We start from the raw sequence: 15,456 nt of genomic DNA, 5'->3' as shown, positions 1-15,456 counted from the left end.
TGAACGTGTTATAGTACTTCATTTGCCCTTTTGTGCACATGCACATAAAAGAGTATTTTCATAACACATTTATACTTGTTGCTTAAAATACTTTTTCATATATTAAAAAGTTCTGCAATACGCCATAAGCCTATGCGTAAATGCGTTCTGACCTCCTGAAAATTCAAGCCCTTAAGAAAAACAACTGCATTTCTGTCAAATATGCCTAGGCCAGTCAAAAGCTGCCAGAGGAAAATGAGATCAAAGAAAGGAGTTACTTGGATACAACAGATCAGCCTTCTAAATGCTGCCTTATTTGCGCAAAATAAACTGCAACACTGTCATCCAACCTCAATTACATAAATGAATCTTAACTCCCAATACACCTTTGAAAAACAAGAGTTAAAATTACCTAAACTACTTGTACTTTTCTTTTCCCTCTTAGGAATAAATAAATAAATGCCCCTTTTTATTCTCTGCAAGGCAAATAATGAGCCAGGCAATGTTTTAAGCAAACTGTTGAAGCATACCTGGATATAATAAATCTGAGTTTTCTTCCACATTTCCTATGAGAGCAGAACGACTAAAGGATTTAAGTTAAGGAGGGTTTTTTTTTTTCCCCTATTTTTGTAATTAAAATGGTATTCTTGATGGTAAAATCTCATCACAATTGTTATAAATTGAACACAATATTATAGCACCAGCTGGAGTAAAGGATAACGCGTACTTTTATCAGCTGAATTTGTGTACCTTGTGTATAGTCAAATCCATTAGTGTCTGTGAATAGTCACAATGCCCACTGACATCAATACACGTATCTCAGCATCAGATATTTCTAAAACATGAAAATATGACAAGCTTTCACTTCTACCAACAGATAGATGGGAGACTGAGAAGCAGTTCTAATATTTGAATCAATTTGGGGGTTTTCTCCCTTCCAACTTGAGATATTCTATGATTCTATGAAGTCTAGTGAGTTGGTAGTAGCGATACAGTTTGTAGCACCTCTCCCATAAACACTTCAGCTTCTTGCTTGAAAAAGGCATGTTTCCCTACTTTCTGCCAACTGTGTTCAGTTTCCCTACTCTCCCAAACTATTATAAACACCATTCTTGAATAATACACTTAAATTGTGACTACCAGCTACGGTAGCTGGTTCAGGTTTTCTCTTCAGAAAATTTTAAAAAAAAAAGCAGTCCAACAGCCACTGAATTAATTCTGTGCACTTGTTACTTAAAGATTGAGAATACAACTTAAAAAATGCCACCTCCTCATAATGCACAAAGCAACATTTTGTCGAGTTTCACAGGACAATACTATAAGCAGCTAGTTCTTCTGAAAAGACTTTCTATTCAAAGGTAGAGTTGTTCAGAAACATGCATACGTATAGTGTGGGGAAAACATGTTTTTCAGAAGTCGTCTTTAACAGAGCCATTCACTGATTATCTGTGAAAAAACCTAGGTCTGGAATCCCTACTGTCCCTTAAAATGAAATCCCCACAGCCCCTTGCTAGGTGACTAATAGGAACTTATTCTGCCTCATTTTGCTGGTTGGCCAGGACCTAATGATACCAACAGAATCTATAGTTCCTGGTAGTCTGAGAAATGGTGAGGTACTTGGGGATGCAGGTGGCACTGATTTGAAGCCATAATGAGATTTTCCTGAATTAATAATGCTGCTACAACATGTGAGCTACATGAGAACCAGGTCTTCAGGGTGTTACAAAGCAGTTCATCAGCAAATAAGCAACGACTTTTAGTATGTATTATGAAAGAAAATTGGCAGTATTTCCAGCTGTTTTGCCAAATACCTGCAGCGCTAAACCTTTCAAGTTAGACTTAAAAAGGGCTGGGGAACACTTGACTCCAACAGATGTCTGAAAACACTCAGATATACAGGTAATGAAAACATATTTTAGAAAAAGCCTAACTACTGGTGTTAGAAAATACCCTACAGTGTTGTCTCACATGAGTTTTTCAGCAAACAGGATCTGACCTTGAAATGTACTGGTGAAAACCTGTTTCCTTTTATTTTTAAATACCTAAATATAATGTCAACAAGACTCAAAAAACAACTCAAATGGACAGAGAAATAATCAAAGTGCTTTACTAAGCCACTTTAGACTGGACACCAACCAAAACTGATTCCAGGTACTAATTATGATAAGATCAAGTACTTTCAAACTCTATCTGAGCAATTACCTTTTCAAAGCCCAGAGGAACAGAAGGCAGGGATGTGAATACTTCCCTTTAGTTGCTAACCCCCCTAGTCATTTCTTTTATTCAGCGAATCTGACTCCCTATGCACTTCATGTTGACAATAAGGTACAAGAACTTCCTGGGAGGAATTATGTGCCTCTAAATTAAAATTATGAACAGCCGAGAGATAAGCAGACTACGTGATATTGCCTAAACCAGCAAAGCATTTCCCCAGAAATGCCATGTACCTAGGAATTACTGCTTTTAATAAGCTAATAGCCAACAGTCTAAGTTCCATAAGTGGAATAAAGTGCACGTACAAGCAGTAGCAACTAGTAAGAAGTGTGCAGTAAGCAACCTTCATTAGAACAAAAGTTAATTAAATCTACCATGGAGAACCACAAAAATAACTCAGATATTATAGCCTCATGACCTCAATGAAGATTTTACTATTTCCCAAGGTGTTCTGCCCCATCTAGCATGCCACAAAAAAGTGTTCTTCCCATCTTGCTGTTAATGGAAGAAGGGAAAAAAACCTGGGGCGGGTGGGGTGGGGGGGGCGGGGGGGGGAGTGGAGAGCAGTTCATTCTACTTTTTGATTCTCCGTTGCTAACAGAATACTCCCAGTCCACTGAGACCAGTACACACAGCCTCTGCCTCCTTCAAATGGGCTTTGGGAATCAGAACATGCTTTGACAGAAAACAGCATGTCATTTATAATAGTGATTTAAAGTAATTTGAGTTAAATTGTTCCATCTTGATACAGGCAAAGTTTGACTAAGTAAGTTCAGTCAATTAAGCTTCTACTCCCATTCTTTCAACTCTCCTACCACAGTTTCTCTCGGACATGAATGTGTCCACTCTCCCTTCCTTCGGACAGAGGCATCTCCCTTCCCAGGTGGCACATTCTCTCTAATTACAAAAAATATTTAAAATTCCCTAGGACCTTATAAGAAGTCATTCTCTCATTCTTTTCTCCTTATCTATGCCAGCCATCTAACATTTAGTAGAAATATCCCTGATATCATGCATGCACTGCCTGTCTGCATTTATGTATAAGAGTAATTAGTGTCCCGTTCATTAGGAACACCTTTTACCCACAAGCAGGACCAAACTTGCAGTTCTAGTTAAGCTCTTCCCTTTCCTCTGCCTCTAAGTAAATGTACTCTGATTTTACATTTCTGTACTGCAGTATATCCTACAGCAAAACTCCCCCAATGCCCGCTTTCCCTGCTAGGTACAAAATACAAGAGATCATCTGGGGGAGACTGTCAGGCTTTGTTGAATGCCCGTAGGGAAGAAGTGCCAACTACATTCTGCCATTGGCTAGGTTACACAATAGACATGCCTTACAGCCTGTAACTAATATTTTTGCAAATACAGAAAGGGGAGAGACTCTTAAGGTAAAATATGTCCTTCAGGGCGTAAAAAGGCCTGCATGTAGCCTCCTGCTCAGAACCGGTGAATCAAGAATGCAAAACCTCAGCTGTGCTAACACTTTTTTTTGGGGTGGGAGGCTGTATTATTTATTTATTTTTGTCTCTCACTGTTATTGTAAGAGACCGCAGCCTGACCCCTTGTGATTTTTTTCTTTGCTACTTCTCTGGTTTGGAGTAAAGCATGTTAATAAGACAAATTAAAAATCTAGATTATTCTTCAATTTATTTCATAGAACGCCCACCCCCTCAAAAAAATCCCAAAGAAAGAAAAAACACCAAAACCAAATTTCTATAAAGACTGATAACAAAAATCCCCCCTCCTAATTGTTGATATAACAGAATATTAAGATATGAAAGTAAAATCAATAACTCATTTCCTTATGTAATCTTGGGAACAGCAACATAATCAAAGGGCATAAACAGTGCCAAATCAATTTAGGTAAGCAATGTGTTTATAGAAGCACTGTTAAATAGCTTCTAAACTTTTTTTTTTTTTTTAATGCTGACTTTTTTCTTTAAATATTTTCATTTGACTTGTCCAGTGCAGGATAAGGTTTAGAGCAACAAAGCCTGCCTGGACCAAATTGTCCGACAAAGTTCAGAGTCATTAGGAGGCATTAGCAACAAATGTACAATACCACAAATGAATTTCTATTGTCAGTAACTGAGGCAATATAGCTACCACCAGGTGAACCCCCAAGCTCCAAAGGCATATTCTTTGAACAAGGACTGACGCTTCCCCTGCCCCCATAAAATTAAAAAAAAAATCCTATACTTGTGAATAATGCAGATGGTAACAGCATTTTCTAGATAGGATAAACAGTTTTACATATGAAAGGTTTGATATGCTCACATACAACAGAAGACTGTTAGGTTACTTCAGTACTAAGCTGATACTTTTTAAGAATAATCCTTGCTACATTAAAAATAATTGCAAATTGCAGCAGCAGCAACATAAGAATGTGCACTGAATTAGATTTTACCTTTATAGGCCAAAGACTGGCTTAGACAGAGAAACAAGTGGGATGAAACCATAATCATTTACAAAATGTTACCTGCAATACACACATCCACCAGCATGTATGTATCTGCCCACCTCAGAAGAAGGGTTAAGCGATCTCTCTGCACACGAGTGACAGAAGGTGAGGTTTAGGCACCTCAACCCTTACCGCCATCATCACTACCCATCAGAACCATAATCCTCGCTTTGAATCATGGAACAAATAAAAGAAAACCTTTTCATTTAACATCATTCCATTCAAATCCTAGAGGAAGATGTATCCAATTTAAAAATTTGATATCATAGTGTTGCAAATTTTCTTAGCAAATCTTTTCCTCAAGATCAAACACTCCCAGGAGATTATCAACTTTATTAAGTATCCTCTGTTCTCTCCTTTTCAATAGTATAAAACTGGAAGAGTAAAATTACACAACTGTGACATTTCAAATGAACAGCATCTGTGGGCTTTAAGTTAATTGGAACCTATGCATCTTTGAGACTTAATTCTTAGACTAGTCTCTCTGTGACTTCTAGAAAAATCGAAGTTACTGCCACTTCTACAAAACTAAAATAATAATAATACAGTTGATCAAAATTGACCTCGCCAATAGAAGTCTTGCTCAAAAAAAAAGAAAGCATATTCACTTCATAATCCAATCCAGCATATAAACTCAAAGTGTTTCTTTGCGAACAAGAAGCAAGAATAACTTCAGCCCTGAAGGTAACACCCAAATAAATAAATAAAATAAAAAAGTAAATTAAGTTAATTTTTTCCCCCAAATCCAGATCCCTTTCGGTGAGATTTTTAGCCATCATTTCCACTAAGTATGTAAAGGAGGAAATCCAGCAAATAATAATAAAATAAAAAAAAATCGACAAGGTAAAGTGGTCACATGCTCACAGCTACTTTTTTGTTCCATTTCTTCTACATATCCAGATGCTTGTAAAACCTCTATGTGTTCAAATATTGAGGAAGCTCTTCCTCATCTACAAGTTCCACAAATAAACAAATTGAACCAACTAACTTTCTTTAGAGCAGCCATGTGTTTTACTTTGCTTTCTCAGTCCAACTCTCCCTTGCTTTCCTCTGTTATAGACTAGAGACACAAAAAGAAAAAAGTCAGTACCTCAGAATGGCTAGGAGCAATTATGAGGAAATAAATCCTTACATAGCCCATCCTGTACCCTATATACTGGCCTTTCCTTGTTGCCAAAAACATTCATTTCTAGCTGATGCCCATAATAAACAACAAAACTCACATCTCAAGGGAAGAACATTTCCTTCTTCTTCAAACAAGCAATATTTCAAAGATATGCTGAAGGAATCCATCCGTGATATGTGGCCCAAGCCAACTGTCTAAACCCATTATCAATGGTAGAGGTGCACAAAGATCACTTCTCTTTTCTTTCCAACTCAGTATCACACGATATGGAAATGATAAATTGAAAAGAGCTCATGTAGCAGCAAAATCTATATGACATGAAATTTCACTTACCCTACTTGCAATCCTAACACCAAGACAACAGTGGTCCCATGGCTTAACAGAGATCAAGCAATACTTTGTTTATCCCACCATCTTTTATGGTGACACCAAAACAGAGAGATTATAGCTGTGGGTAAACGTGTACAATCTGCACAGTTTATGTCCACAAGATATTTCCTTCAGTCAACTTCATAATCTAAGGGTACTCAAAGATTTCTTATTCATAGCAAGCTCCCATAGAACAAACAATAGGGAGCATGATAAATTTGATTGCATACACTTTTGCTTAGATGCCATCTTGATATACAGTGGCAATATACCTGAGTTTGAAGTAATCAATCATGATGAAACCCCCAAATGATCTATAGTATAGCAATACATTTCCCCAATGATATGAGTTACAGTAAGCACCATGGATCCAACCTCCTCCCACAAATAGCGCGTTGCGCTCAAAGATTTGGTCTTTATCATCAGACCTTTTAGCAATCCATGCAACCATATCATTTCAGGAAGAAAATTGTGTTTGGTAATGCTTGCATCACAATGAACTTGCTGACGTATTAGCAAGGACGTTCTAACCCTGTGCAGAAATTGTACATTTGAGAGTCAACAGGCCTTTTACAGTTTGGCTTCTGTTGACTGTCAACATGCGAGACCAACTATGTACTTCCACTTTACTGTTAAATACATTTTTTTTCCCCTTTCCATTGTAAGTTGACTTAAAGCACAGACAGATAACTATTTAATGTATTGTCAGTAAATTATTTCAGATGATGACCTTCTTGGCATTGACCAAACTGGAATTATATAATCTTCTTAGACTGCACAGCAAGACTTTTTTTAAGATATGAAACGAGTTCACTTTTCACAAGCACGTGGAACAGGAGCACTGGTCCTCCAGCCCCATTTTACCTGTTCTGCACCATGCTCATTGCCATCCAGTCTGAAGGGTAAACATTCTTCCCAATGAGATCTTTGAACATTATGAATGTTTCCATCAAGAAGTCCTAGAACAACAAAATACAATAAGTCTGTGGCTGTGTGACACTTGAAGTTTGTGTTCCTGCTGTGATTAAATAACTAAGATGGAGGGCTCTACTTTGCGCCGGGTGAAGTCAATGAAAAAATTCCTGGTGATATCAGTAAGCCCAAGATTGGAACTGAAGTCCTGTAAAACAGCAGTCTCAGATTCCGAATGAAAGCTACAAGTCATTGCATTAGGCTCTTAAGAAAAGATAAGCCATATATGAATGCAAAGAAAAAGTTACTTTGGAGTAAAGCTGCTGAAGTTTTTATTAATTAGCAAAACACTCTCACTATGCATAAAGAATTAATCAATTTGAAAAATACATGATTTTTTATTTAGTCCATTTAGTCCAAATTTAGTATTTTAAATTAAAAATTGAAGGCACTGACAGAAAGTTTTCAAACAAAACAAACACTATTTCTTTTCCTAGAAATATTTAGAGATCACTGTATAATGAATTTAAATAAAATGAACATAATCATTTCAGGTCTATTTCATGTATAGCACATACATGCGGTTTTACCCTTTAACTTCTAAGCAAGTCACTTAGAAGTCCGCGAGACTAGCAAGCTGAAATGTCATCACCTATTACCAAAACCTCACAAGCCACTCTCTGCGAAGTTTGTACTCTTTCTTGTCATATTACTTACAGAGAACCAAGTGAGCAATCGCTCTCAACAGCATTATTTGAAAACAAATCTTTGTCATCTTCACGGACACATACTTACAGTATGGAAAAAAACGAGAAGACAACAAACCAAAGCCTTTACAAACAGCAAAGCCCATTGAATATATTGGTGTCTTGTCTTTTTAATTTTTTTTTTTTCCTTTGCAGAACTGTTCAAGTAGTTTAAGGATTACTAAAACTTCTAGGACCAAGCACCCAATCTGCTTGGAAGCTGAAATTATGTTAACATACTGTTACGTTTTCAAGGGAACTAAAGCACGTGAAGAATTGGAAAAGCTACCCAAGATTTGATCTGTTAGCATTTCAATTATGGCACAACTCTGACTTTAAGAAAGAAAGGAAAATGGACAAATATTGCCAACTGAAAATATTACTTCTATTGGCAAACTGTAGACGGTGTAATCAAAACATTTGCCAATACCCAGACCTATTTTAGAGTTGTGTCAGGAGTATAAAAAGACAGACATAGGACTACTGAAGCCTTCTAGAACATAGTACCACTGGTACAAACTGGAATATAACCCAAGTATCATTAAATTATGCCAGAAACAACTGGCATAAAACAATGCATTGCAATAATAAGGCATTTACTGCATTTAGCATACAACATTATCTGGACCAGGAGTAGACTCAATAGTGAAAACAAAAAGTGGAAATGGATCACCATGTGCAAAGTGAGGAGGGAGGTTTCAATTAGTTGAGGGTTGGTTTTGTTGTTGTTTTGTTGTGGAGGTTTTTTTCTCCTCAAAACAATGTAACACAAAGATCCATTACTTATTCTCAATTATCATATTACCACCTCAGTGCTAGGGTCAACAACAGCGACTTTCATATCTTTCCAAATTTCTGATTACAGTATTGTCCAAGGTCACCTCACCCAAGAGGGAGGCAACAAAATAACATAGAGGCAGAAAACATACAGAAACAGACTTCACTCTAGGAAGAATCAAGACAAGATACTCCAAAACAATATTACTGATTAAATACATAAAATTATAAATAAGAAATATTATCAGAAATAAAATACTTAGAATTATTTATCAGCTCCATAATTATTTTTTACTCACCACTAATTCTGAACTTGTCTGAAAAGTTTCAATGTAAATGGAATAATGCTGGTTGTTCATCTGGTTTAAGATTGCTGTCATGCATGCCACAAAATTACTCTGAAAGAAAACCAGACAGAAATCAACACATGCAGATTATTTAAGATATTGGATTGTATTCTTTCTAAAGCTGAACTACTCTAAATGCCTAATACATCAGTTTATTTACGTAAAAATAAAATAATATTCAATCTTTTGCAAGTCCAGATGAAGGAAAAATACTAAGAACTCAAAAAAGGATAATTCAAAAGCTACCCTGACAAAGGGGTAAGCTCTGGTGAGAAAGCGGCATCATTTATGAAATGCTGCATGGAAACATAATTTGTGACAAGAAAACTTTATATATATAAGTGCAACTCCATATTGCCTTAAGACTCCTAAAAGGCACGCGATGTTGCCCAGGATTCTTCCGTTAGGAATTCACAGGAAGAAAATATATTAGCATGAACATTTTCTAATCATTCTAGAAACATAGGCTATTCACAGTTAGAAATATTGTAAGAAAGGATATTTTTGGCATTCTGCAGGTGTTTAAGTAGCTATTACAGAACTCCGTAAAACTTCTATAGAATACTATTACTTTCACGTCTCAAAACTTTTCAAACTTCCTCAAAAGGAAGTGTTTTATTTTTCTCAATTCCTAAAGCAGAAATGCTTAAAGATATAAAATTATTTATAATTCTAGGTTTTCATGGTAATTTACTGAAAATCACAAAGACATTGATCTCTCAAACAATAATACTGAGCTTAATGATTTGCAGTTTTCCTTTAAGACAGTGAAGAATCCTCCTTATTGATGCCTTATGATTTGCTGAAGTTTCAATTATTGTTTTAAAGGGAACCTGCTTTCGATGCTTTGATTTTATTAAAATAAGAGACTATGAAGTAGATAAGCATGCAAAATAATTTCCTAGATTTACTTGGACCTTTTCATCATACTGGTTTAGAATTGATAAAAGGGACTCCCCAGCCCCTCTGACCAGAATTTAACTGCCACCTGGTACAGATCAGATTCTCTGTTTATCTCTGATTTACTTTATACTTCTGTTACATCAGAAAGGCAACAAAGGCACACATTACCAAGGTATCAGTTGCAGTTTGTCGTACCCAACCATTTTGTCTCCCACTTAGAGAAGGGAAGCCTTCTTTAACTTCAGGTTATGGCCACTAGAGGTCTTTTACTTTCATATGTCAGCTGCTGTTCAGTTTGTACTGCCTTTTTTTATTTTATTTATTTATTCCTACGTGAGCAGACCCAGCACACTTCTTGCATATAAACAGTGAAAATTACAATATAAAGGACCTATTATACCTTCTTTTGGAGTAACATTAGTGCTAGTGAGAGGCTTGCCTACTTTTTAAGACTAAGAAGATACATATTCTGCAAGTAAACCAAAAGCTTTCAGGTAAGGAATCGTGTGTTCTCGGGTACTGATGCTCTTCTAAAAAGAAATGCTGATTTTTCTTGCTGTAGTAGTTCACTTTTACAGTTACGGATCAGGCAAATCCTTCCTGTGATGTTAAATTATAGCTGAAAGTAATAATGAATTGCAAAGGATTCAGTAATGACATTGTGTGGGGTTTTTCTTCTGATGTCTTGATTTTGAAAGAAATTACTGACAGAAGTTAGAGAATTGTACATGAAAAACAGCTTGCATTTTTGGTAGTTAAACATTTGCCACAGAATGCCTTTCTATACTCATGTTAAATAATCACTTCTTGAAATTAGCAGCATTTCTTCACAAGCATTGAATAGATGTATTACGTTGCTTAAAGGCATAAAGACTTTAAGAAGGTTATTTCTTTTGTTGAAACCAACTTCTAAAACATGTCTAGCTATTATCTGTGATTACGGTACAGCATGAATGCCTGTTCTTAGTAACTGTGCATGGTGATTTTAAAATTAACAGATGATATGCCTTGATTACTGGAAAGAGCCATAAGCAAAGATCACATATTGCTGGCCAGTACCTCGCACCAAACCTGTCAAATTCACGTCAGTGGGACTGAATGATACATAAAAAAGAAGGTGACAGTAAAGCTGGTTTGCTACAAAAACTTCCTCCATCATTTCCATGTAACTGTAAAGCAGGAAAATACACATTATTTGATCTTTAATAATTTTCTTGCCAGCGATGTCAACTATTAGAAATTAACTGCTAGCTTCTTTATAGGTTAGAAGCTTGCCCCTCCCTCCTAATCCCCAAACACCAGCAATAAAGGTTCACTTCTCAGATGCAGCCTCGGATCTTTGAAGTACTCATGCGCTCTCAGCATCACCATTCTCACTAGCAGAATTTAAGTGAAATACAGGACTATAAAGAGCTGTGATCAAATCTGCAAATATCTCTATGTATTCACTTAAATTCTCCTATGCTGTTTAAGTACCTCTTACTAGAAAGGGCAAAGAGCATGAACTGTTCGAAAATACAGTAAGTTCTGCACAAGAACAATCTACTACACTTTGAATGCAAACTGCATGCTCCCTAGATGGACAGAAGAAATTCAGAATCAAGCACCACCTACAAACACAATAGTCTAATGCTTATGATTCAAAAATTTATTTCATTAAGTCAAGCATTGTATGTAGAGATTGAATAGTGTAAAAAAGGTTGTGCCAGAGAAGGTGAAGTTCTTCAGATAGAATCCTAACAAGTCATTTCAGCTGTACTCAGGCTTGTTAGGATTTATCCTGTGAATTACAGCAGAAAAGGTTGATTAAAACTAGGTCAAATGTATACATGTATCAAAGTAAACACTTGACTGATGAGAGAATACTAACTGAAATATTAACAGAAATAACTCTGAATACACTGTATTACTATGAAGAGATCTAATAAAATGTATGTTTTCCAACTTAAAAACATTCATTTCCATTTAAATGTAAAAGAACCTGGAACAGAAACAGCACTGAATTCTAATTTTTGACTTAACCTATTGGCTGACAGCCTTTCAAAAAATGAGTAAAGAAATAAGGAAATCGATAGTATGAACATTGCACTTCTATCAGGAGCAGGAACATGAGTAAATAGGTAGTCAAATAAAAATGAGACAAAGGAGAAAATGTCTCGGGAAACATTCAAACTCCCTGTCCACTTAAAAAAGGTGTAATTAATATCAAATTTAAATCAACTATAATGCTGGCTGACTTTAGTATAAACACTGCAAAATAGTGGCTAAAGTAAAAGAAATGCTGTTTTGGTTAAGTATATACAAAGTACATCAAAAGGGATGATAGATGTATTCTGTAAAACAAACGGAGCTTTCTAAGGTGAAGGGGAAAGAATGCGGAATCTTTTCCACCATTGTTAAAATGCATATTAGCTGTGGATGCAACATGTACAGGAAAAGAAACATCTGAAAAACATTAGGGTCATATGAGTAAGATGACAAACTTCAACACCTAGCAACTAAATCCCAGCATACTTTATAATAGCAGATGGTGACAGGTTGCCGTAGTAACTTCAAATAATGCTAGCACCACAAGAATAAATAAAGCAAATGCACTGGAAAAACAAATAGCAATGGAAATAACGTAGAATGAAGCTACACATTGATTCTCATCTAGCAGAAGTATTTCAGTGGCTGTAGGGTACACCTTTCATGCAGGTGTACTTCTGGAAGGACTAAGGAGGACATTTATTTCATGTAGGCACTTAAGAAACATTTATCCTCATTAATAGAGCACTTTACCAACCCAGAGACAGAATGTAAATATATAACCACATGTACATCATTAAAAAGCAGACAAAACAGAAACACGGATTATTCCTAATAATTCAAAGACTTCTGAAGGCCAAAGATGATGTAGTTATTTTTATATCTCTTCTTTAGCAGAGTACTGGATGTTTTAAATGCTTGTTTTACTTACCCTCACAATTAATGTAACGTAAGAGGACTCCTTTACATACCATCATCCTCACAATCTGTAACCCTATATTCACTAATGATGGTTTACATTTGATTAATGCACAATTTTCTGTATTGGGCAAAGAATCTTATCCAGAAGATCCAACATTTTTGTGGTGTATGAAGCGACCATACTACATAGATTAGATTTAATTCTGAACTCGTTTTCAGGTTAAGTCAGAAGTTTCAAAACTCCTCGTGGGTTAGTGACAGTAATTGTAAAGATGTTGCACATAAAAAGGGTGACAGGGAATTTCTACAGGCCAAACAGGTCTCTCTTTTTTTTTGTTCAGAAACAAGTGCAAAAATCTTCCCGGAGGAGAAGTGATAAATATGCCATCTTTAATGTAATTAAAGAAAAGCTAATCAAGCAACTGTTTCAATCTAATGGTAAAAAAATTCTGTTTTCCCAGCATTATTGAGTCATCACATCTGTTTAGTGTCATGAGCTAAAGAGCAACACAATTACCAGAAAAGTATGGAAGATGCTCAGCGATGCCATGAAGAACCACAGTGGTTTGAAGTCACAGTTCCTCAGAAAACCACACTAAACCTTGAGAACTGTGGCATATGTAGAGGGTAGCACAAACATCTTTATCATATTAGGCAAACACTAAACAACAGCACTCTGAAATGAAAAAATAAGCAGAATTTGAAGTGACCTGCTAATATAGCTCTGTTTCTTCTCCAGAAATAGATGTAACTGCCAATGCACGTGCTGTCCTAAACTGTACTGTTTCTAGCCTTAAAAATGCAAAAATGTAAACATTAGAACAGGCTGCTATGCAACAACCTAAAGTATTCATCAGATGCGTAGAGTACATCTGAAATAGGAACTAGCTCCTAATCTGCACAGACTTGTAGCTTGCCAATGAGTGCATCTTACTAATAATTAATTTACAATAACAGATTCATCTAGTCTTAGTAGGTCTGAGCTGTCAATTTTCCATTTATACACTCACATAGTTCATTGGTTCTGCCTCCTTGTCTTTTACAGCTGACTGAACAGAAGCTTAGGCATCCCGTTTCTGCATCTTCCTGACAGCTTTTGATTTCTGACTGAAAACATGCTGGGCTGTTTTAGCTTGTTCTGCTGGTTTTTTACATTCATATGATTTAATGAAAAGGATATACAACTAGACAAAGAGCAGACTATCAGATGGAAAAATATAGGACAATTTTATAACACAATGAAATATAATAGCAGCCCCTCTGTAAGATCTAAAAATGTGTTACAAGTTAGACAATCAAGGCAATTTCAAAATTATTTCATTTAAGACTTTTTCAGACATAGATAAAAGCAGTAAGACCATGGCTTATGGTATGACAAAAGTAGCATGATTTTTTAGAATATATCCTTTGCCATCTTTTTTTTTTTAAAAAAAAACTTTCTGTTGATTTCCCAGCAATATTCCAAAAAGAAGATTTTTTTCATTCTTTGCAATGCTTTTGCTTGGTTTTGTCCCATAAATCTACTCCAGAACTTCTACTACAGTCTCTGGCTAGTATGAACACTCTACTGTAATTGATTTAACTTGCGCTTAAGGTGGTGCTCAAACAGAGTTATGTAATTTACTACTTTTCCCAGAATATTAAGATTGGGTTCATCTTCAAGGCATATGTAAAAATAAATTATGGATAACATTATTTAGCATGAAGTAAGAAGGCAATCATTTGGAATGAGCAATCATTGCTTGAAAACTGAACTAGCTTGCCCACAGCGCAGTTAGTTACCAAAAAAATCAGGTGTTTCACCTCCTCGCTTAACCACTGCTGTCCACACTCCCAATCTCAGCCCTGCTGTATCAGATGAAATCCTACATCCTTGCCTTCAGGGATCTATGCACCTTCATGCTGCATCTCTTCCCTCCTTTTCTGCAATCCACTAATTGCTTCACCACAATTACTTGAGCTAGCTTCCAGACTGGTCTCACAGGCCAGAAGCAGCTTCCTCCCCTGGTCCGTATGATATCCACCGAGAATCCCAAGTATCCTGGTGCTGTCAGGCTGTTTATTTTACTGGTTTCTTATTCGAAGTGCTACTCCATTTCCCTGTTGCCACTAAACCAGATGGTCAGTCAAGTTGGCAAAGCATGGCTTCTCCTGCCAAGTGTCCCAATGCACTCATTCCCATGTTAAGGATGATGCAGTCAGTATTCCATAGAAACAATGACAGCACACACACAAATTATAAGCAAGGAATAAGATTAAAAATGTTATTCCTGGTTTATTTACTGTAGTAAAGCTTAGCTAGTCTCTTGCATTTAAAATGACTGGAAACCAAACTGGGAACGTGAAGGAAGAGATAGAATGGCTGGGATGAGCTGGAGCTAGTCCCCTGCCCAGAGGTATAATAGTTAGCAGCAGAAAAAAAAAACAGAGGGGATTGCCAACTCTATAGGACTACAAAGCAAAACACACTGTCTGCAAGGGAGGTCAACAACTGGGTCAAAGAGAAAAGGGTAGAACTGAGCAATTTAAGTTCATTAAAGTACAGTAACGTCTTTTATTTCTAAGCTGTATATTTTGAGTTTAGACATATTGTGAAGATGAACGTCTTGGATGCTGATTCACTTCCTTAAAAATAAACAGAGCCACCTCCTGTATTCCCAGAACTAAGTCACC

General features: G+C 36.3%; 1 protein-coding gene across 1 annotated transcript in view; it reads right to left on the bottom strand.

The window, feature by feature from the left end:
* Positions 1–15,456, bottom strand: part of DOCK2 (dedicator of cytokinesis 2) — a 205,649-nt gene that overhangs the window by 72,790 nt on the left and 117,403 nt on the right. The window contains exons 29-30 of the mRNA XM_059825590.1: positions 8,884–8,982; positions 7,014–7,108 (exon numbers count right to left, since the gene is read on the bottom strand). Of these exons, the coding sequence (XP_059681573.1) occupies positions 7,014–7,108; positions 8,884–8,982 (194 nt within the window). The remainder of the gene's footprint in view (positions 1–7,013; positions 7,109–8,883; positions 8,983–15,456) is intronic.

Source organism: Gavia stellata, chromosome 16 (genome assembly GCF_030936135.1).
Source record: "Gavia stellata isolate bGavSte3 chromosome 16, bGavSte3.hap2, whole genome shotgun sequence".
Taxonomy (NCBI): domain Eukaryota; kingdom Metazoa; phylum Chordata; class Aves; order Gaviiformes; family Gaviidae; genus Gavia; species Gavia stellata.
This window is presented reverse-complemented; position numbering and strand designations above follow the sequence as displayed.